This window comes from Triticum dicoccoides, chromosome 1A (genome assembly GCF_002162155.2).
Source record: "Triticum dicoccoides isolate Atlit2015 ecotype Zavitan chromosome 1A, WEW_v2.0, whole genome shotgun sequence".
In the NCBI taxonomy this organism is placed as follows: domain Eukaryota; kingdom Viridiplantae; phylum Streptophyta; class Magnoliopsida; order Poales; family Poaceae; genus Triticum; species Triticum dicoccoides.
Genome location: NC_041380.1, coordinates 548,783,361 through 548,806,364, shown reverse-complemented (window position 1 = coordinate 548,806,364; position 23,004 = coordinate 548,783,361). Strand labels below are relative to the sequence as shown.

The 23,004-nt window shown below is 44.4% G+C and overlaps 1 protein-coding gene across 1 annotated transcript; it reads right to left on the bottom strand.

Annotated features, from left to right (window-relative positions):
- Positions 1–21,709: 21,709 nt before the first annotated feature.
- On the bottom strand, positions 21,710–22,618 carry LOC119325193 (xylanase inhibitor protein 1-like). Its single transcript, XM_037598966.1, has one exon. It carries the CDS (start codon positions 22,616–22,618, stop codon positions 21,710–21,712), a length of 909 nt encoding a protein of 302 aa, XP_037454863.1.
- Positions 22,619–23,004: the final 386 nt, after the last annotated feature.

The window sequence follows — 23,004 nt, the reverse complement described above, 5'->3', positions numbered from 1 at the left end:
ATCTCTATTGTGCAAAATCTCTGATAGTGGAGCGTTGCTGACGACTGTAATGGAATGATCAGAGAAGTAATGTGCAACCTTCTTCGTGGTTATATAAATCCCATATACAAGCTTCTGGTAATGAGGATATCTTTGCTTTGAAGGAGTCAAAACTTCAGAAACATAATATACTGGGCGCTGAACTTTGAAGGCCTTTCCTTCTTCTTCCTGCTCGACCGTAAGTACTGTACTGACAACTTGTCCTGTGGTTGCAATGTAAATCAGCAAAGGCTCCTTGCTGATTGGGGCAGCAAGCACCGGCTGGGTGGAGAGCAGAGCTTTGAGCTCTGTAAACGCTGCATCAGCTTCTGGAGTCCACTCGAACTTGTCGGACTTCTTCATCAGTCAGTAAAGAGGCAATGTCTTTTCACCGAGGCGAGAGATGAATCGACTTAAAGCGGCCAAGCATCCTGTAAGCTTCTGGACGTCATGCACATGCACAGGACGTTTCATCCGGAGTATAGTACCAATTTTTTCAGGATTGGCATCGATTCCCCGTTCGGAAACGAGAAAACCGAGTAACTTCCCACCTGGAACTCCGAATGTGCACTTTGACAGATTGAGCATGATATCATACCTCCTGAGGTTGGCAAAGGTTTCAGCAAGGTCAGTCAGCAGGTCGGAACCCTTCCGTGACTTGACCACAATATCATCCATGTATGCCTCCACATTCTGACTGATTTGAGTGAGCAAACACTTCTGAATCATCCTCATGAACGTGGCTCCGGCATTCTTGAGGCCAACGGCATGGTGACATAACAGAAGCACCCGAATGGAGTGATGAAAGCTGTTTTGATCTCGTCAGGCCCGTACAGACGGATCTGATGGTACCTGGAATAGGCGTCTAGAAAAGACAAAAGCTCACATCCCGCAGTCGAGTCGACTATCTGGTCGATGCGAGGGAGAGGAAAATGATCTTTTGGGCAGGCCCGATTGATATGCTTGAAATCAATGCACGTGTGAAGTGACTTGTCCTTCTTGGGGACCATGACAACATTGGCGAGCCACTCGGAGTGGTAAATTTCTCGGATGAACTCCGCTGCTAAGAGCCGAGCCACCTCCTCGCCAATGGCCTTCCTCTTCTGGACGGCAGACCGTCGAAGATGTTCTTTCACAGGTTTAAATTTTGGGTCGAGTCGTAGACGGTGCTCAGCCAGCCCCCTGGGAACTCCAGGCATGTCAGCAGGCTTCCATGCGAAGATGTTCCAACTCTCATGGAGGAACTGGATGAGCGCTTCTTCCTATTTGGAGTCGACCGTCGTTGAGATGTGAGTCGGAGCAGCGTTTGGATCGGTCGGGTGAATGTGAACTGCCTTCGTTTCACCGGACGACTGAAAAGCTGATTCTGAAGCAGGCTTCTTAGCTCGTAGCAACTCACTCGGATCTGCAGTCTTCTGATACTCTTGCAGCTCGACCACTGCCATCTGAGCGTCAGCAATCTTTGAGCCTTTCTGAAAACACTCTTCTGCTTTCTTCCGATTGACTGTAATAGTGATCACACATTTGGGACCAGGCATCTTCAATTTGAGATACACATAACATGGTCGAGCCATGAAGCGTGCATAAGCTGGCCTGCCCAAAATAGCGTGATAAGCACTTTGGAAATCCACAACTTCGAATGTCAACTTTTCCTTGCGGTAATTCTTGGAATCACCGAAAACCACATCAAGAGCAATTTGGCCGAGTGACTCGGCTTTCTTCCCAGGAATGACTCCATGGAAACTCATGTTACTGGTACTGAGCCTGGACATCGGAATGTCCATCCCTTTCAATGTTTCTGCATACAGTATGTTCAAACCACTGGCTCCATCCATCAGGACTTTGGTCAGTTGAGTGCCTTCGACAACTGGGTCGACCACCAGAGCTTGCCTCCCAGGGGTGGTAATGTGCGTAGGGTGATCAGACTGGTCGAATGTGATGGCAGTCTGGGACCACTTCAGATAATTGGGTGTTGCCAGAGCAACCATATTTACCTCACGGTTAATAACCTTCAGTCGACTTTTGCTCTCAACATCAGCAAAAATCATCAGGGTGGAATTGACCTGGGGGTACCCATCATCACTATCTTCCTTGTCCTCAACTTTGTCCGACTCCTTTTCCTTATCTTTGGACTGCTTGCCCTGAAACTGCTGGATTAGAAGCCGACACTGTCGAGTGGTATGCTTTGGGTAAATGAGTTTACCCTCTTCATCTTTCTTGGTGTGGATGTGACACGGTAGATCCAAAACATCATTTCCATCTTGGTCTTTAACTTTCTTGGGGTTCCAAGGTCCTTTGGGGTTTCCCTTAAATTTTCCCTGGGTTACGGCCAGGGCCTCCCCAGGAGCGGCTGGCTCGGCTTTCTGGTTCTGTTTCCGACTGGAATTTCCTCTGGTTTCCTGGGCGACTGTTTTATGCTTGCCACTCCGGAGTCGATCCTCATCTTCACCACTAGCGTATTTGGTGGCAATCTCCATCATCCAATTCAGAGACATCTCTCCGGTTTGACCGAACTTCAGATTCAATTCTTTGTACTTAACACCTTCTTTAAAGGCACAAACTGCTTGATGATCTGGTACGTTTTCAACTGTGTGATGCAATGTGATCCACCTCTGGATGTAATCCCTCAGAGTTTCATTCGGTTTCTGCATGCAAGACCGCAATTCCGTAAGGCCTGCAGGTCGCTTGCACGTTCCTTCAAATGTGGTGACAAACACTCGGGAGAGATCCTCCCAAGTGTAAATGCTGCTGGGTGCTAACTGATTCAGCCACGCTCTGGCCGAGCCTTCTGACATAAGAGGCAGGTGCTTCATGGCTACCTCATCATTCCCACCGCCAATCATCATGATCGAATCGGTGATCATACTACTCATTCCTTCTGTACTGATCACGCCGGCCTCCACGTCCCTCACGCCTCGGAGGTGATCTTGGGCTGTGAGCCAACTGGACTGTATCCGCTGCAACGGATCGACTGTGGATCCTGTTCCGCGACTGAGAAACAGCGGAATTCTGGTCTCCCGCTGCCCGGAGCAACGCTCTGATTTGCAACAAGCCTCTGCCAGCCTCTGACTGGGAGGGCTGAATCGACTCGGCTATACGGGCCGCGGCCGCCAAATTCTGAATCGGAGTACGATATACCTGCGGGGGCGGAAAGAGTTGACGTCGACTGGATTCTGGAGCCCGTTGACGCGCTCACTCGTCGAGTATTCGCTGGAGATTCTCCAGTTGAGTGCGCTCGGCCAAGTTAGCCAAGTGCGCGTCCTCCAAGGCTCGGGCCTCGGGGGTTTCTCCAACGATAGGAGTGTGGAGTGCATCCATGTTCCGGCGGAGAAGCTCCTCCCGCTGCAATGACGTGAGAGGCTCGGGGAGATACTCCTCGTGAGGACGCGACGGGTCGCCCCCATCCGCGCCTCCGTCAGCGCGGGGGAAACCGGGAGGACTGTGTGGCCCATCGATCACCAGAACCTCTGCAGCTGGGTCACTGTTGTCGCATTTGGATGCGGTCTCTGCGGAGCCAGTCGACAGGTCGAACAGGCCGTAGAGGGATTCGTCGGGCTCGATTGCCGCGACTTATGGGGTGGCCGACTGGCGGGCCACCGCATGCCTCACCCACCTCTGAAGCCTCGACCGCCCGGAGCGCTTGCGCCAATGAGAAACAGGGCAGGGAGATGCCACAGGATCCGACCGATACTGGGTCAACGGCTACCGCAGGAGGACACCACGGATGCATGCGCGAAAGTGCGTCGCCCCGCGGACGGGGAGCGCGTCGACGTCGAGTGGAGCCTCCTGAAGCCAAGCGGAGTCGTCGGCGATGAACGTGAGCACGCCGAGATGGATCTCGCAGCCCTCCACCAAAGCTCCGCCCGAAACCATGATCAAAGAGATCGGAAAAAATCGCAACTTCTCAAACTAGGCGCTAAGACTCCTAGCCCCATGGTGGGCGCCAACTGTCGTGGTTCTAACTCTGACAGTGATGTAGGGGGGTATGTATGGAGAGGCTAGATCTTAGCTATGGAGGAGTTGTAAGCACACGAGGATTACGAGTTCAGACCCTTCTCGGAGGAAGTAACATCCCTACGTCTCGGTGCCCGGAGGCGGTCGACTGAATTATGTGTGTACGAATAACAGGGGTGCGAACCCTTGATACTGAGGAGGGGGTGGCTTATATAGAGTTTGCCAGGCCCCTCCAGCCCTCAGTAATGCAGGGTTTAAAGTACATTAAGACTGGGGGTTACTGGTAACGCCCCTAATAAAGTGCTATGATGACCATAAAAGCTACTTAATGACCGACCGTTTGCGTGCAGGGTGACTTTAGATCTCCTGGCAGTCGAGTGGTTGGATCTTGGTCGAGTGATTGCTTCGTGGTCGAGTGTCTTGAATCCGTCGAGTGGGATACCTCCAAGTCGATTGAAAGGTGACTTCTTCTAGGGATGTCCTTGGGTAGGGTACTTAGGACAGGTCCATGCCCCTACCCTAGGTACATAGCTTCATCACCAGGTTCAGGGGCTACTGAGGGAGTCCTGGACTAAGGGGTCCTCGGGCGTCCGGCCTGTTGGCTATGGGCCGGACTGATGGGCTGTGAAGATATGAAGACCGAAGACTGTACCCGTGTCTGGATAGGACTGTCCTTGGCGTGGAAGGCAAGCTTGGCGTCGAATATGTAGATTCCTTTCTTTGTAACCGACCTTATGGAACCCTATATTCTCCCGGTGTCTATATAAACTGGAGGACTTAGTCCGGATAGGGGTGATACGTCTCCATCGTATCTATAATTTTTGATTGTTCCATGCCAATATTATTCAACTTTCATATACTTTTGGCAAGTTTTTATACTATTTTTGGGACTAACATATTGATCCAGTACCCAGTGCCAGTTCCTGTTTGTTGCATGTTTTTTGTTTCGCAGAATATCCATATCAAACGGAGTCCAAACGGAATAAAAACTGACGGATATTTTTTTTGGAATATATATGATTTTTGGGAAGAAGAATCCACGGGAGACGATGCTCGAGGGGCCCATGAGGTAGGGGGCGCGTCCCAGGGTGTCAGGCGCGCCCCTGACCCTCGTGTCCACCCCGTAAGGCGGTTGATGCCCTTCTTTCACCGCAATAAAGCTAATTGCCGGATAGAGATCGTGTCAAAATTTCAGCCCAGTCGGAGTTATGGATCTTCGGGAATATAAGAAACGGTGAAAGGGAAGAATCTGAGAACGCAGAAACAGAGAGAGACAGAGAGACAGATCCAATCTCGGAGGGGCTCTCGCCCCTCCCATGCCATGGAGGCCATGGACCTGAGGGGAAACCCTTCTCCCATCTAGGGAGGAGGTCAAGGAAGAAGAAGAAGGAGGGGGCTCTCTCCCCCTCGCTTCCGGTGGCACCGGAGTGCCACCGGGGGCCATCATCATCACCGCGATCTACACCAACACCTCCGCCATCTTCACCAACATCTCCATTACCTTCCCCCCTCTATCTACAGCGGTCCACTCTCCCGCAACCCGCTGTACCCTCTACTTGAACATGGTGCTTTATGCTTCATATTATTATCCAATGATGTGTTGCCATCCTATGATGTCTGAGTAGATTTTCGTTGTCCTATCGGTGTTTGATGAATTGCTATGATTGATTTAATTTGCTTGTGGTTATGTTGCTTTCCTTTGGTGCCCATCATATGATTACGCGCATGGATCACACCCTAGGGTTAGTTGTATGTTGATAGGACTATGTATTGGAGGGCAAGAGTGACAGAAGCTTCAACCTAGCATAGAAATTGATGCATACGGGATTGAAGGGGGACCAATATATCTTAATGCTATGGTTGGGTTTTACCTTAATGAACATTAGTTAGTTGCTGCGGATGCTTGCTATTAGTTCTAATCATAAGTGCATAGAATTCCAAGTCAGGGATGACATGCTAGCAGTGGCCTCTCCCACATAATACTTGCTATCGGTCTAGTAAAGTAGTCAATTGCTTAAGGGGCAATTTCGCAACTCCTACCAACACTTTTCCACACTCTCTATATTTACTTTATTGTTTCTTTACTTAAACAGCCCCTACTTTTTATTTACGTACTCTTTATTATCTTGCAAACCTATCCAACAACACCTACAAAGTACTTCTAGTTTCATACTTGTTCTAGGTAAAGCGAACGTCAAGCGTACGTAGAGTTGTATCGGTGGTCAATAGAACTTGAGGGAATATTTGTTCTACCTTTAACTCCTCGTTGGGTTCGGCACTCTTACTTATCGAAAACTGTTGTGATCCCCTACACTTGTGGGTTATCAAGACCTTTTTCTGGCGCCGTTGCCGGGGAGCAATAGCGTGGGGTGAATATTCTCGTGTGTGCTTGTTTGCTTTATCACTAAGTAATTTTTATTTGCTGTTCTTAGTTGTTTTCTATCTTTAGTTATGGGTAGGAAACACAAAATACCAAAAAAATTAGTTGTACCTACTGAACCAATGGTTGAAGAACCAATCAAAATCTATCACACTGCTGAAGCTTATTACTTGGATCATCTTCGATCCCTTTGTGCTTGTGCTGAAACCCCAACTAGCTTAGTTGAGGGCAAATCTTTAGATGAGCATGCTTGTTATGTGCGACACCGTATATCTGAAAAAGGGAAACTATTATGGAGTCAAATTCAACATTTGCAATGCTATGCTTGGAATTTATGTGAAATATATGATTTTACTTGTTGTTCTGAAAACCCTAAGAAACACCTTCCCTATCAATGTGAGTTTAGTAATAATGGAATCGTATCTTCGTGTGCTAAGGGTGTTTATAATTACTATGATGTTCAACAAATTGAAGAATTTGTTGCTTTTAAGGGTGCTTCTGAAATTGCTTCTTTGATTGAAAAGTATGATGATACTCTTCATAAATCTGAAAATTTTGCCATACTTGAATATTGTTATGAGAATTATGCTTCTAATGCTTATGTTAAACTATATAGTGAGGACTACTCCGCTGTCCAAGAAGAGACTAATATTTTGCAGGAGTCTATGGAAGAAGAAATTGATGAAACTGTGAGCTCATTGGATGAAAAAGATGAGGAGGAGAGCGAAGAACAAAAGGAGGAAGAGCGGATTGATCACCTGTGCCCACCTTCTAATGAGAGTAACTCTTCAACTCATACATTATTTAATTCCCCTTCGTGCTTACCGAAGGGTGATTGCTAGGATGATTGTTATGATCCCATTGATTCTCTTGAAATATCCCTTTTTGATGATTCTTGCTATGCTTGTGGCCAAGATGCCAATATGAATTATGCTTATGGAGATGAACTTGCTATAGTTCCTTATGTTAAACATGAAATTGTTGCTATTGCACCCACGCATGATAGTCCTATTATCTTTTTGAATTCTCCCGATTATACTATATCGGAGAAGTTTGCACTTATTAAGGATTATATTGATGGGTTGCCTTTTACCGTTGCACATGATGATTTTGATAAATATAATATGCATGTGCTTGCTGCTCCTACTTGCAATTATTATGAGAGAGGAACTATATCTCCACCTCTCTATGTTTCCAACATGATAAAATTGCAAGAAACTGTTTATACTATGCATTGGCCTTTACTAGGTGTGCATGAATTGTTCATTTATGACATGCCGATGCATAGGAAGAGAGTTAGACTTCGTCATTGCTTGATATATGTTGCTTTGTGCTCACAACTAAATTACAAATCATTGTTAATTAAAATTGGCTTTGATATACCTTGGGATCCGGGTGTGTTCACTACTTGAGCACTATATGCCTAGCTTAATGGCTTTAAAGAAAGCGCTGCCAGGGAGACAACCCAGAAGTTTTAGAGAGTCATTTATTTCTGTTTAAAAACAACAAAAATAAAGAGGGGAACCCAAAACTTTTTCAAAGAGGAAAGCAAAAGTGAGAAAGACAAGCACTGTTGAAGTGGGAGAGCTCCTTGAACTTTGTTCATGCTCACGGCAACTTTGTGAATCTTGATTACAGAACTTTTCAACAAAAATAATTATCCCCTTGTACAATTCCATTGTATTATAAAAATAATGTGCCAAGGTTTGCCTTTAGGATGTTTATATTTGCTTGATGGTTTGTACGGTGCAGGACAGAAACTTTGGCTGTAGTGCGCGATTTTACATTTTTAGCTGGAACATCAAATAGTTCTGATTCTTTTTGCACTGTCTTCCTATACAAATTGTTTATTTTGCCTAATTTTGGTAGAATTTTTAAAGTATCATAAGTATGGTGAATGTTCAAATTATTACAGACTGTTCTGTTTTAGACAGATTCTGTTTTTGATGCATAGTTTGCTTGTTTTGATGAAACTGTCAATTTATATCAGTGGATTAAGCCATGAAAAAGTTATACTACAGTAGACACAATGCAAAAACAAAATATGAATTGGTTTGCAACAGTACTTAGAGTAGTGATTTGCTTCATTATACTAACGGATCTTACCGAGTTTTCTGTTGAAGTTTTGTGTGGATGAAGTGTTGGATGATTGAGAAGGTTTCGATGTGAGAAGAAGGAAGAGAGGCAAGAGATCAAGCTTGGGGATGCCCGAGGCACCCCAAGTAAATATTCAAGGAGACTCAAGTGTCTAATCTTGGGGATGCTGGGGAGGCATCCCCTCTTTCTTCAACAAGTATCGGTATGTTTTCGGATTTGTTTCGTTCTTGCGATATGTGCAATCTTGGAGCGTCTTTGCTTTAGTTTTCATTTTTCTTTTTATGAACCATGTTGGTATGAGATAGTCCTTGGTTGATTTATAGAATTATTTTTGCACTTCACTTATATCTTTTGAGTATGGCTTTATAGAATGCTTCATGTGCTTCACTTATATCATTTGAAGCTTGGATTGCATGTTTCTCTTTACATAGACAACCGTCATTTGTAGAATGCTCTTTTGCTTCACTTATATTTGTTAGAGCGTGGGCATATCTTTTGTAGAAAGAATTAAACTCTCTTGCTTCACTTATATCTATTTAGAGAGATGACAGGAATTGGTCATTCACATGGTTAGTCATAAAATCCTACATAAAACTTGTAGATCACTGAATATGATATGTTTGATTCCTTGCAATAGTTTTGCGATATAAAGATGGTGATATTAGAGTCATGCTAGTGGGTAGTTGTGGATTTTAGAAATACTTGTGTTGAGGTTTGTGATTCCCGTAGCATGCACGTATGGTGAACCGTTATGTAACGAAGTCGGAGCATGATTTATTTATTGATTGTCTTCCTTATGAGTGGCGGTCGGGGACGAGCGATGGTCTTTTCCTACCAATCTATCCCCCCTAGGAGCATACACATAGTACTTTGTTTCGATGACTAATAGATTTTTGCAATAAGTATGTGAGTTCTTTATGACTAATGTTGAGTCCATGGATTATACGCACTCTCACCCTTCCACCATTGCTAGCCTCTCTAGTACCGTGCAACTTTCGCCGGTACCTTAAACCCACCATATACCTTCCTCAAAACAGCCACCATACCTACCTATCATGGCATTTCCATAGCCATTCTGAGATATATTGCCATGCAACTTTCATCATCATCATATACATGACTTGAGCATTCATTGTCATATTGCTTTGCATGATCGTAAGATAGCTAGCATGATATTTTCATGGCTTGTCCGTTTTTTGATGTCATTGCTACGCTAGATCATTGCACATCCCGGTACACCGCCGGAGGCATTCATATAGAGTCATATCTTTGTTCTAGATATCGAGTTGTAAGTAAATAAAAGTGTGATGATCATCATTATTAGAGCATTGCCCCAGTGAGGAAAGGATGATGGAGACTATGATTCCCCCACAAGTCGGGATGAGACTCCGGACGAAAAAAATAAAAAAAAAATAAAAAAATAAAAAAGAGAAAGGCCAAAAAAAGAGAAGGCCCAAAAAAAAGAAAACAAAAAAAGAGAGAAAAAGAGAGAAGGGGCATGCTACTATCCTTTTTCCACACTTGTGCTTCAAAGTAGCACCATGTTCTTCATATAGAGAGTCTCTTGAGTTATCACTTTCATATACTAGCGGGAATTTTCATTATAGAACTTGGCTTGTATATTACGACGATGGGCTTCCTCAAACGCCCGAGGTCTTCATGAGCAAGCAAGTTGGATGCACACCCACTTAGTTTCCAGTTTGAGCTTTCATACACTTATAGCTCAAGTGCATCCGTTGCATGGCAATCCCTACTCACTCACATTGATATCTATTAATGGGCATCTCAATATCCCGTTGATACGCCTAGTTGATGTGAGGCTATCTTCTCCTTTTTGTCTCCTCCACCATCATATTCTATTCCACCTATAGTGCTATGTCCATGGCTCACGCTGATGTATTGCGTGAAAGTTGAAAAGGTTTGAGAACGTCAAAAGTATGAAACAATTGCTTGGCTTGTCATCGGGGTTGTGCATGATGTGAATATTTTGTGTGGTGAAGATGGAGCATAGCCAGACTATATGATTTTGTAGGGATAACTTTCTTTGGCCTTGTTATTTTGAAAAGACATGATTGCTTTATTAGTGGGCTTGAAGTATTATTGTTTTTATGTCAAATGATAGACTATTGCTTTGAATCACTCGTGTCTTAATATTCGTGCCATGATTAGACATATGATCAAGATTGTGCTAGGTAGCATTCCACATCAAAAATTATCTTTTTTATCATTTACCTACTCGAGGACGAGCAGGAATTAAGGGGAAACTCATTATCATAGCCGTACACGCTAGACCTCTAGGGTTTAGCCATTATGATCTCAAGGTAGATCAACTCTTGTAACACTCATATTCATCAATATCAATCAAGCATGACGTATGGTATTACCTCCATAGAGAGGGCCCGAACCTGGGTAAAACATCGTGTCACTTGTCTCCTGTTACCATCGACCTTAGATGCACAGTTTGGGACCCCCTACCCGAGATCCGCCGGTTTTGACACCGACAACGATCACGCAAGATCTATCTAGGATATGCATAACAATGAGAGGGGAGAGTGTGTCCATGTACCCTCGTAGACCAAAAGCGGAAGCGTTTAGTAACGCGGTTGATGTAGTCGAACGTCTTCGCGATCCAACCGATCCAAGTACCGAACGTACGACACCTCCGTGTTCAGCACATGTTCAGCATGATGACGTCCCTCGAGCTCTTGATCCAGTTGAGTATGAGGGAGAGTTCCGTCAGCACGACGGCGTGGCGATGGTGATGATGATGTTACCGGCGCAGGGCTTCGCCTAAGCACTACGATAATATGATCGAGGTGTGTAACTATGGAGGGGGGCACCGCACACGGCTAAGAGAATACTTGGTGTGCCCCCTTCCCACGTATATAAAGGAGGGGGGAAGAGGAGGCCAGCCCAAGGGGGGGCGCACCATAGCCGGGAGTCCTACTTGGACTCCTGGTCCAAGTAGGATTTGGTCCCCCCTTTCCTATTCCAACTAGGAGAAGGAGGGAAGGAGGAAGAGGAGAGAAGGAAGGAGGGGGCGCCGCCCCCACCCCTTGTCCAATTCAGATTGGCAAGGGAGGCGCGCGCCACCTCCTGGCCGGCCCTCTCTCTTCTCCACTAAGGCCCATGGTGGCCCGTGGACCTCCGCGGGGGGGGGGGGGTCCGGTAACCCCCGGTACTCTGAAACTTATCCTGAACGACCCGAACCATCCGGTGTCTGAATGTAACCTTCCAATAAATGAATCTTTACCTCTCGACCATTTCGAGACTCCTCTTCATCTCCTTGATCTCATCCAAGACTCCAAACAAACTTCGGTCATCAAATCACATAACTCATAATACAAATCGTCATCGAATGTTAAGCGTGCAGACCCTAAGGTTCGAAAACTATGTAGACATGAGTGAGACACATCTCCAGTCAATAACCAATACCGAAACATGGATGCTCATATTGTCTCTTACATATTCTACGAATATCTTTATCGGTCAAACCACACAACAACATAAATTGTTCCATTTGTCATCGTTATGTTACTTGCCCGAGATTCGATCGTCGGTATCATCATACCTAGTTCAATCTCGTTACCGGCAAGTCTCTTTACTCATTATGTAATGCATCATCCCATAACTAACTCATTAGTCACATTGCTTTCAAGGCTCATAGTGATGAGCATTATCGAGAGGGCCCAGAGATACCTCACCGATACATGGAGTAACAAATCCTAATCTCGACCTATGCCAACTCAACAAACACCATCGAAGACACCTGCAGAGCATCATTATAATCACCCAGTTACGTTGTGACGTTTGATACCACACAAGGTGTTCCTCCGGTATTCGGGAGTTGCATAATCTCATAGTCAGAGGAACATGTATAAGTCATGAAGAAAGGAATATCAATAAAACTTACGACCATTATGCTAAGCTAACGAATGGGTCTTGTCCATCACATCATTCTGTAATGATGTGATCCCGTTCATCAAATGACAACACATGTCTATGGTCAGGAAACTTAACCATATTTGATTAACGAGCTAGTCAAGTAGAGGCATACTAGGGACACTCTGTTTGTTTATGTATTCACACATGTACTAAGTTTTCGGTTAATACAATTCTAGCATGAATAATAAACATTTATCATGATATAAGGAAATATAAATAACAACTTTATTATTGCCTCTAGGGCATATTTCCCTCATAAAGTCTATCTGTCAATATTGTAGCAGCAGAACTCCAGCAATCCACTAAAACTGGGTGGAAACCACGTAGAAAGGCCGTGGATTTTATTTGCTCCAAATAATGTACCAGGTCATGTCATGATTTAACTTTTCACCTCTATTTTGTTCAGATACCTGAAAACATCGGCCTGTAACTTGAGATCCTGACATTGTGATGTAGTTTGGTCATGGTGGTCAGAGTACACAACTGTTTACATTATATTCCAAGAGTAGGCCTATAGTGTAGTTTGTACTTGCATCGATGAAGAAGCAGCAACCAAATGATACGATGCTCAGTGTACTGAGATGGGTACTTTCCTCCTAACACGTTCGATGACCATAGAACTTTACTGAAACTGTGCATGCACTCCTACTAGAATGCTCCTACTAGAATCAAGCACAATTAAGAACGTAGTATACTGGAATCAAGCACAACCAATGTCTGTTTAAAAACAACAACAATCTCAATTGGAATTTCAATTTCAGTTCACTGTCTTCACTTTTCAATTTCCCTTCAGTACATGTTCATCCAATGTCCAATGTAATGTACGAGGAGGGTCAACAACAATTCAATTGTCTAGTGTAATGTAGGAGGAGGATCTACATCAAACTACTACATCTGATTTTTTTGCTCTAACAGAATTTGATCTGAGGCAAGCAATAGCTCTAACTGTCTTTTTTTTGCAAGTTGTGGCTCTAAATGATCATTACTGAATTTTATGTATAATACCAATGGTTTAAACAACAAACTAATCACATCATTGAACATGATCAGGACCTTCTTCTTCCCGATGAACACAGAGCGGCAGAAGGAGCTTGAGCTTGAGGTCCAGGCCCCCAGGAGCTCGAGGTGTTGGGGAATGCAATAATTTCAAAAAAAAATCCTGCACACACGCAAGATCATGGTGATGCATAGCAACGAGAGGGGAGAGTATTGTCTATGTACCCTTGTAGACCGTAAGCGGAAGCGTTATGACAACGCGGTTGATGTAGTCGTATGTCTTCATGATCAACTGATCTAGTACCGAAGATACGACACCTCCGCGATCTGCACACGTTCGGCTTGGTGACGTTCCGCGAACTCACGATCCAGTAGAGCTTCGAGGGAGAGCTTTGTCAGCACGACGACATCATGACAGCGTGATGACGGTGATGATGTTGCTACCGGAACAGGGCTTCGCCTAAGCACCGCTACAATATTACTGAGGTGGATTATGGTGGAGGGGGGCACCGCACACGGCTAAAGATCAATGATCAACTTGTGTGTCTATGGGGTGCCCCCTCCCCCGTATATAAAGGAGTGGAGGAGGGGGAGGGGGCTGGCCTCTCTAGGCGCGCCCCAAGGGAGTCCTACTCCCACCGGGAGTAGGATCCCCCCTTCCCTTTGTTGGTTCTAGAAGAGAAGGAAGGAGGAAGAAGGAAGGAAAGGGGGGTCGGCCCCCCTCCCAATTCGGATTGGTCTTGGGGGGCATGCCCCATCCCTTGCTCCTTTTCCATCTCTTCCACTAAGTCCCAATAAGGCCCATATACCTCCCGGGGGGTTCCGGTAACCTCTCGGTGCTCCGGTATACTCCCGATATCACCCGGAACCATTCCGATGTTCAAACATACGCTTCCAATATATCAATCTTTACGTCTCGACCATTTCGAGATTCCTTGTCATGTCCGTGATCAAATCCGGGACTCCGAACTACCTTCGGTACGTCAAAACACATAAACTCGTAATACCAATCATCACCGAACGTTAAGCGTGCGGACCCTACGGGTTCGAGAACTATGTAGACATGACCGAGACATGTCTCCAGTCAATAACCAATAGCGGAACCTGGATTCTCATATTGGTTCCTACATATTCTACAAAGATCTTTATCAGTCAAACCGCATAACAGTATACGTTGTTCCCTTTGTCATCAGTATGTTACATGCCCAAGATTCGATCATCAGTATCTCAATACCTAGTTCAATCTCGTTACCGGCAAGTCTCTTTACTTGTTCCGTAATGATACATCTTGTAAATAACTCATTAGCTACATTTCTTGCAAGGCTTATTGTGATGTACATTACCGGGAGGGCCCAGAGATACCTCTCTGACAATCAGAGTATGCGCCTAGGAGCATGCACGTAGTGCTTGGTTTTTGATGACTTATAGATTTTTGCAATAAGTATGTGAGTTCTTTATGACTAATGTTGAGTCCATGGATTATACGCACTCTCACCTTTCCATCATTGCTAGCCTCTTCGATACTGTGCATTGCCCTTTCTCACATTGAGATTTGGTGCAAACTTCGCCGGTGCATCCAAACCCCGTGATATGATACGCTCTTTCACACATAAACCTCCTTATATCTTCCTCAAAACAGCCACCATACCTACCTATTATGGCATTTCCATAGCTATTCCGAGATATATTTCCATGCAACTTTCCACCATCCCGTTTATCATGACACATTCATCATTGTCATATTGTCTAGCATGATCATATAGTTGACATAGTATTTGTGGCAAAGCCACCGTTCATAATTCTTTCATACATGTCACTCTTGGTTCATTGCATATCCCGGTACACCGCCGGAGGCATTCATATAGAGTCATATCTTGTTCTAGTATCGAGTTGTAATCATTGAGTTGTAAATAAATAGAAGTGTGATGATAATCATTTAATAGAGCATTGTCCCAATAAAAAAAGAAAAGAGAAAGGGTAAAAAAAGGAAGGCCCAAAAAAGAGAGAAATAAAAAGGGACAATGCTACTATCTTTTTTTCACACTTGTGCTTCAAAGTAGCACCATGATCTTCATGATAGAGAGTCTCTTGTTTTGTCACTTTCATATACTAGTGAGAATTTTTCATTATAGAACTTGGCTTGTATATTCCAACAATGGGCCTCCTCAAGTGCCCTAGGTCTTCGTGAGCAAGCAAGTTGGATGCACACCCACTAGTTTCTTTTGTTGAGCTTTCATACATTTATAGCTCTAGTGCATCCATTGCATGGCAATCCCTACTCCTTGCATTAACATCAATCGATGAGCATCTCCATAGCTCATTGATTAGCCTCGTTGATGTGAGAATTTCTCCTTTTTGTCTTCTCCACACAAACCCCATCATTATACTCTATTCCACCCATAGTGTTATATCCATGGCTCACGCTCATGTATTGCGTGAAGGTTTATAAAGTTTGAGATTACTAAAGTATGAAACAATTGCTTGGCTTGTCATCGGGGTTGTGCATGATGAGAGCATTCTTGTGTGACGAAAATGGAGCATGACTAAACTATATGATTTTGTAGGGATGAACTTTCTTTGGCCATGTTATTTTGAGAAGACATAATTGCTTAGTTAGTATGCTTGAAGTATTATTATTTCTATGTCAATATTAAACTTTTATCTTGAATCTTTCGGATCTGAATATTCATGCCACAATTAAGAAGAATTACATTGAAATTATGCCTAGTAGCATTCCACATCAAAAATTCTGTTTTTATCATTTACCTACTCGAGGACGAGCATAAATTAAGCTTGGGGATGCTTGATACGTCTCCAACGTATCTATAATTTTTGATTGCTCCATGCTATATTATCTTCTGTTTTGGACATTATTGGGCTTTATTATTCACTTCTATATTATTTTTGGGACTAACCTATTAACCGGAGGCCCAGCCCAGAATTGCTGTTTTTTTGCCTATTTCAGAGTTTCGTAGAAAAAGAATAACAAACGGAGTCCAAACAGGATGAAACCTTCGGGAACGTGATTTTCGGAACGAACATGATCCAGGAGACTTGGACCCTACGTCAAGCAACCAACAGGGAGGCAACGAGGTAGGGGGCGCGCCTACCCTCCCCCCCCCCCAGGCGCGCCCTCCACCCTCATGGGCCCCCTGTTGCTCCACCGACGTACTTTTTCCTCCTATATATAGCTACGTACCCCCAAACGATCAAACATGGAGCCAAAACCCTAATTCCACCGCCGTAACTTTCTGTATCCACGAGATCCCATCTTGCGGCCTGTTCCGGAGCTCCGCCGGAGGGGGCATCGATCACGGAGGGCTTCTACATCAACACAATGGCCCTTCTGATGAAGTGTGAGTAGTTTACCTCAGACCTTCGGGTCCATAGTTATTAGCTAGATGGCTTCTTCTTTCTTTTTGGATCTCAATACAAAGTTCTCCTCCTCTCTCGTGGAGATCTATTCGATGTAATCTTCTTTTGCGGTGTGTTTGTTGAGACCGATGAATTGTGGGTTTATGATCAAGATTATCTATGAACAATATTTGAATCTTCTCTGAATTCTTTTATGTATGATTGGTTATCTTTGCAAGTCTCTTCGAATTATCAGTTTGGTTTGGTCTACTAGATTGATCTTTCTGGCAATGGGAGAAGTGCTTAGCTTTGGGTTCAATCTTGCGGTGTCCTTTCCCAGTGACAGTAGGGGCAGCAAGGCACGTATTGTATTGTTGTCATCGAGGATAACAAGATGTTTTTTTATCATATTGCATGAATTTATCCCTCTACATCATGTCATCTTGCTTAAAGCATTACTTTTTTCTCTTGAACTTAATACTCTCGATGCATGCTGGATAGCGGTCGATGTGTGGAGGAATAGTAGTAGATGCAGGCAGGAGTCGGTATACTTGTCTTGGACGTGATGCCTATATACATGATAATACCTAGATATTCTCATAACTATGATCAATTCTGTCAATTGCTCAACAGTAATTTGTTCACCCATCGTAAAATACTTATGCTCTTGAGAGAAGCCACTAGTGAAACCTATGGCCCCCGGGTCTATCTTCCATCATATTAATCTTCCAACACTTAGTTATTTTCATTGCCTTTTATTACTTTGCATCTTTATCATAAAAATACCAAAAATATTATCTTATCATATCTATCAGATCTCACTCTCGTAAGTGACCGTGTAGGGGTTGACAACCCCTTATCGCGTTGGTTGCGAGGATTTATTTGTTTTGTGCAGGTGCGAGGAACTCGTGCGTAGCCTCCTGCTGGATTGATACCTTGGTTCTCAAAAACTAAGGGAAATACTTATGCTACTTTGCTGCATCACCCTTTCCTCTTCAAGGGAAAACCAACGCAGTGCTCAAGAGATAGCACGGCACCTCCGCGTTCAGCACACGTTCAACTCGGTGACGTCCCACGAACTCACGATCTAGTAGAGCTCGAGAAAGAGTTTCGTCAGCATGACGGCGTGGTGACGATGTTGATGAAGCTACCGCAGCAGGGCTTCGCATAAACACCGCTACAGTATGACCGAGGTGGATTATGGTGGAGGGGGACACCGCACATGGCTAGGAGAGATCTTTATGATCAACTTGTGTGTCTAGAGGTGCCCCCTGCCCCCGTATATAAAGGAGCAAGGGGGGAGAGGCGGCCGACCAGGAGGAGGCGCGCCAGGGAGGAGTCCTACTCCTATCGGGAGTATGACTTCCTCCTTTCCTAGTTGGAGTAGGAGAAGGGGGAAGGAGGAGGGAGACAGGAAGGAAAGGGGGCGCCCCCCCTCTCCATGTCCAATTCAGACTAGAGGGAGAGGGAGCGCGCGGCCTGCCCTGGCCGCCCCTCCTCTTTCCACTAAGGCCCATCTTGGCCCATTAAAACCCCGGGGGGTTCCGGTAACCCCCGATACTCCGGTAAAATCCCGATTTCACCCGGAACACTTCCGATATCCGAATATAGGCTTCCAATATATCAATCTTTATGTCTCGACCATTTCGAGACTCCTCGTCATGTCCGTGATCACATCCGGGACTCCGAACTTCCTTCGGTTCATCAAAACACATAAACTCATAATATAACCGTCATCGAACTTTAAGCGTGTGGATCCTACGGGTTCGAGAACTATGTAGACATGACCGAGACATGTATCCGGTCAATAACCAATAGCGGAACCTGGATTCTCATATTGGTTCCTACATATTCTACAAAGATCTTTATCAGTCAAACCGCATAACAGTATACGTTGTTCCCTTTGTCATCAGTATGTTACATGCCCGAGATTCGATCATCGGTATCTCAATACCTAGTTCAATCTCGTTACCGGCAAGTCTCTTTACTTGTTCCGTAATGATACATCTCGTAAATAACTCATTAGCTACATTTCTTGCAAGGCTTATTGTGATGTACATTACCGGGAGGGCCCAAAGATACCTCTTTGACAATCGGAATGACAAATCCTAATCTTGATCTATGCCAACTCAACAAGTACCATCGAAGACACCTGTAGAGCACCTTTATAATCACCCACTTATGTTGTGACGTTTGGTAGCACACAAAGTGTTCCTCTGGTATTCGGGAGTTGTATAATCTCATAGTCATAAGAACATGTATAAGTCATGAAGAAAGCAATAGCAGTAAACAAACGATCAAGTGCTAAGCTAACGGAATGGGTTAAGTCAATCACATCATTCTCCTAATGATGTGATTCCATTGATCAAATAACAACTCATGTCTATGGTTAGGAAACTTAACCATCTTTGATCAATGAGCTAGTCAAGTAGAGGCATACTAGTGACACTATGTTTGTCTATGTATTTACACATGTATTATATTTCTGGTTAATACAATTCTAGCATGAATAATAAACATTTATCATGAAATAAGGAAATAAATAATAACTTTATTATTGCCTCTAGGGCATATTTCCTTCAGATGGATAATTGGGAGTTCTTTGTGTCTGTGTTTTCAGTTTTCAGTTTTCACATACAGGTTTCGTTGGTTGGAGGTTGAAGACAACATTCTCGGTGGGCTTCAGAGATAGAAAAGGGCTGGGCCCAATGCTGGGTAGAGGCCTAGTTAGGAAACTTAATGTTTGGCTAAAGAAAACATGTTCTGTGGGTTTTTTAGCTTCACTGGTGCATCATTTGTACTACATTTTAAGACCTAACGACTTACGTATAAATATAATGCTATTTTTGACCGAAGAAATATTGATGTAGAAATATACCCTCAGTAACTTCTATGTAAATATCATGATAATTTATATAAATTGTTCTGATAATTTACGTACAAACACCATGATAAATTTGACATAGAAAATTATTATTGAAAACAAACCCCGGTAACTCTATGCAAATAGCATGATAATAATACGCAACGTAGACATGATAACTTGCGCAAAAACACCGCGGTGATTTTGAACCAGGGAAAAAAGTTATTAGAAACATACCCCGCAGACCTAATAATTTTACCCGCAAACATCGTGGTAATTTTGACCCAAGGAAAAAAGTGGTTGAGAAACATAACCACGTTAACTTATGTGTAAATAAGATGATAATTTATGCTCCGCGGACTTGATAACATATATACAAACACCACAATAACTTTGACCCCAAGGGGTGTATTACAAATGTGCCACCTGTAATCTCTATGTAAATAACATGGTAATATAAGCACCGCTTGACTGATAACTTTCATACAAAACATGATGATAACTTTCTGACTCGGAAAACTTTTTGTTGAAAAACATATGCTCGCTAATTTATGTGTAAATAGTACGGTAATATATGTGTCACATACCCGATAATTTGTGTACAAAACACCGCGGTTCCATTGACCAAACAGGAAAAAGTTGTTTAAGAACACATCCTTGGTAACTTATGTGAAAATAGCATGGTAATATACAAATAAGCACCGCGGTAACATTTTTTGCGAAGGGCAAAAGTTGTTGAAAAACATACAATCGATAACTTGTGTGTAAGTGCTATGATAATATACAAACTGCAGATCAGATAACTTGGTATAAACACAACGGTAACATTGACCAAAAGGGGGAAACGTGGTTGAAAAACATACCCTTGGTAAATTGTTGCAAATAACATGTTAATACACAAATCGAAAAACTGATAACTTGTGTACAAACACCGTGGTAATTTTTTCGGGGAAACACCACGCTAATTTTTAACCTATGAGAAAAAAATATTGGAAAATTTACCCTAGTAACTTATGTGAAAATTGCATGATAATAGACGAAGTGAAACTTGATAACTGTATAAACATCGCGGTAATTTGAAACATGGGATATAGTATGTCAAAACTTCATGTTTTTTGTCCTCTTTTTGTATGCTATCAGGCTTCTTCTGAAAATCATAACGTACACTCAAAACGTCGTGGTAACTTTCACGAAGGGGAAGGGGGTTGTTCAAACATCCCCCCCCCCCCGGCGGCGCGCACTTTAAATTTTGTGCAAAATTACGATGTTGCACATGTTTAAAGTTACTGTGATTTTCACACTATAGTTACCGACCTTCTCATGATATAATTACCAGCTTTATCATGTCATTTTTTAACCAGGGGTGTTAATGTTTGAAGTTATCAGCATGCACATGCCATAGTTATCATGCTGCTCGGCCAAAGTTATCAAGCCTAAAATTAAGCTTTTGGTTGACATGGTAGAAATAAAAATGGTTCAAATTCCGTTGTTTGCATACTATGGACAACAACCTAAGATGGGTGAGTTGGTTATTAGTCATAGTTGGTTATTAGTCATACTATGGACAACACTTTATTATTTCTTTTTCTTCCCACCTAAATTAACTAGCATAAAACCGGGAGAGAGAAAAACCGTTTTGAAAATAAAAATCGGGAGGAAAAATATCGGTGGAAGCCTCCTAAGATCGAGCCGAGTTCAAATGCTCGAGCGGAACGAGGCCTTCTATATGTGTCAGTTATCTATAAAGATTGGTGGTGTGGTAGTTTTGCTATCCACCACACGTGTGCCAAATATAACGGTCCATATATATGTAAAGAAAGTGTGGGTGGTCCAAAGATCCACATAGAATCCATTTAAAACGACAAAGAAACTAAAGTGACTCAACAGTCAGCAGATAATCTATATACTCTCTCCGTCTCTCCGTACTATAATATAAGATATTTCTTTTTTTTCAAAAAACATCTTACGTTAGGAGACGGAGGGAGTACTTATTAATCCTGATCTACACAAAGATCTCACTTTGTTCCTGCACAACCCAGACAACTGCATACTTGTAAGATAAGCAAATTCACACGATGAGTAGTCCGTGAAGGAGGCTCAACTCAAGCCCATTGGATGGCGTAGGTGCTGTAGCCGGTTCGCTTGTCCTCATAGCGCTCCCAGATCACGACGCCGCCGTAGTTGGCCGCCTTCTGCACCACCGAGATAACAGCGTGGAGGTTCTTGGGGTGCACGTAGCCGACCTTCCGCTCCGAAGCCGGCAGGCCGAGGTAGATCTGCGCGTGCGGTTGCGCCGCCGTCCACCTGTCCCACTCCTGCTCCAAGTGAGCGGCGCAGTGGGGGTCGTCGTAGAACCTGACGAAGATCCGGTTGAAGAGCCCCGTGGCGAGCGCCCGCTCCACGCGCCTGTCCGAGTACCCGCACCGCGGCGTCGCCGACAGCTGCACCGGCGTCCTGGCACGGTAGCCCTTGTTGTAGTCCCATAGCCGCCTGGCCAGCTCGTCGTAGTTTTCGGGCCACGCGCCGGCGGCACCGTCGATGAAGAAGTTGATGCCGTCGACGTAGGCGTCGCCGAACGGGCGGTGGACGCCCGCGCGCGTGCCGAGCATGTAGGCGTTCCAGAGGTAGTCGGCCACGTCCGCCGCGGACCTGCGCCTCGGCAGGGAGTACTGGCCGCCGAAGCCCCCGATGGAGAGGAATATGGACATGCCGTTGGACTGACACTGCTTGATGTCGGCGCCCACGGCGGAGACGTCGTGGCCGGAGAGGTCGAGGTGGTACCTGCCGTGGCCGAAGACGTCGAGGAAGGAGACGATGACGGTGGTGTAGGTGTACCTTCCGGTGTCGCAGGTCTCCCGGAGGGAGCCCTCGTCCTTGTTCCGGCCCCAGAACACGAAGACGTTGCCCGTCTTTCCCATGGCCGCGGCCGGGCCAGCGAGGAAGGCTGCGGCGTAGAGGAATGCGCTGAGAAAGACTGGGAGGGTGGCTGGCCGACGGCGAGCTAGCGCCATTGCTAGATGGATCTATATGACGAGTTCGATCTCTTGGTTGGTTGATTGCTTGCTCTGCCCGTTGGCGTGGAGAATTAGCTCAATCGAGCCTAATATATACTTATATAGGTATAGATCGTTGATCATGTAAAAGATCTGCATTCCAGTGGGAGGGAGATGTGGATTGAGGCAGCTAGCTAGCTAAACCGCGGGGAAGAACCCGAGGTTTTTCTTGTGTAAGGAGGTCTTGAGGCACCCAGAATGCGACTACTGTGAGCCGAGCCGAACAACGGCGAAGCTTAATTACCACTCGAGCTAGCTAGTGCTCGTTCTGACATGGTCGACAATAGGCACCGCAGAAAGCAAGTCGTCCGAACCTCAGCTGGATTTTGGTTGCATCCTATGTG

What these genes read in the sequence shown, in the direction of transcription:
- LOC119325193 (XM_037598966.1), bottom strand. Translation starts at nt 22,618, where the DNA reads ATGGCGCTAGCTCGCCGTCGGCCAGCCACCCTCCCAGTCTTTCTCAGC.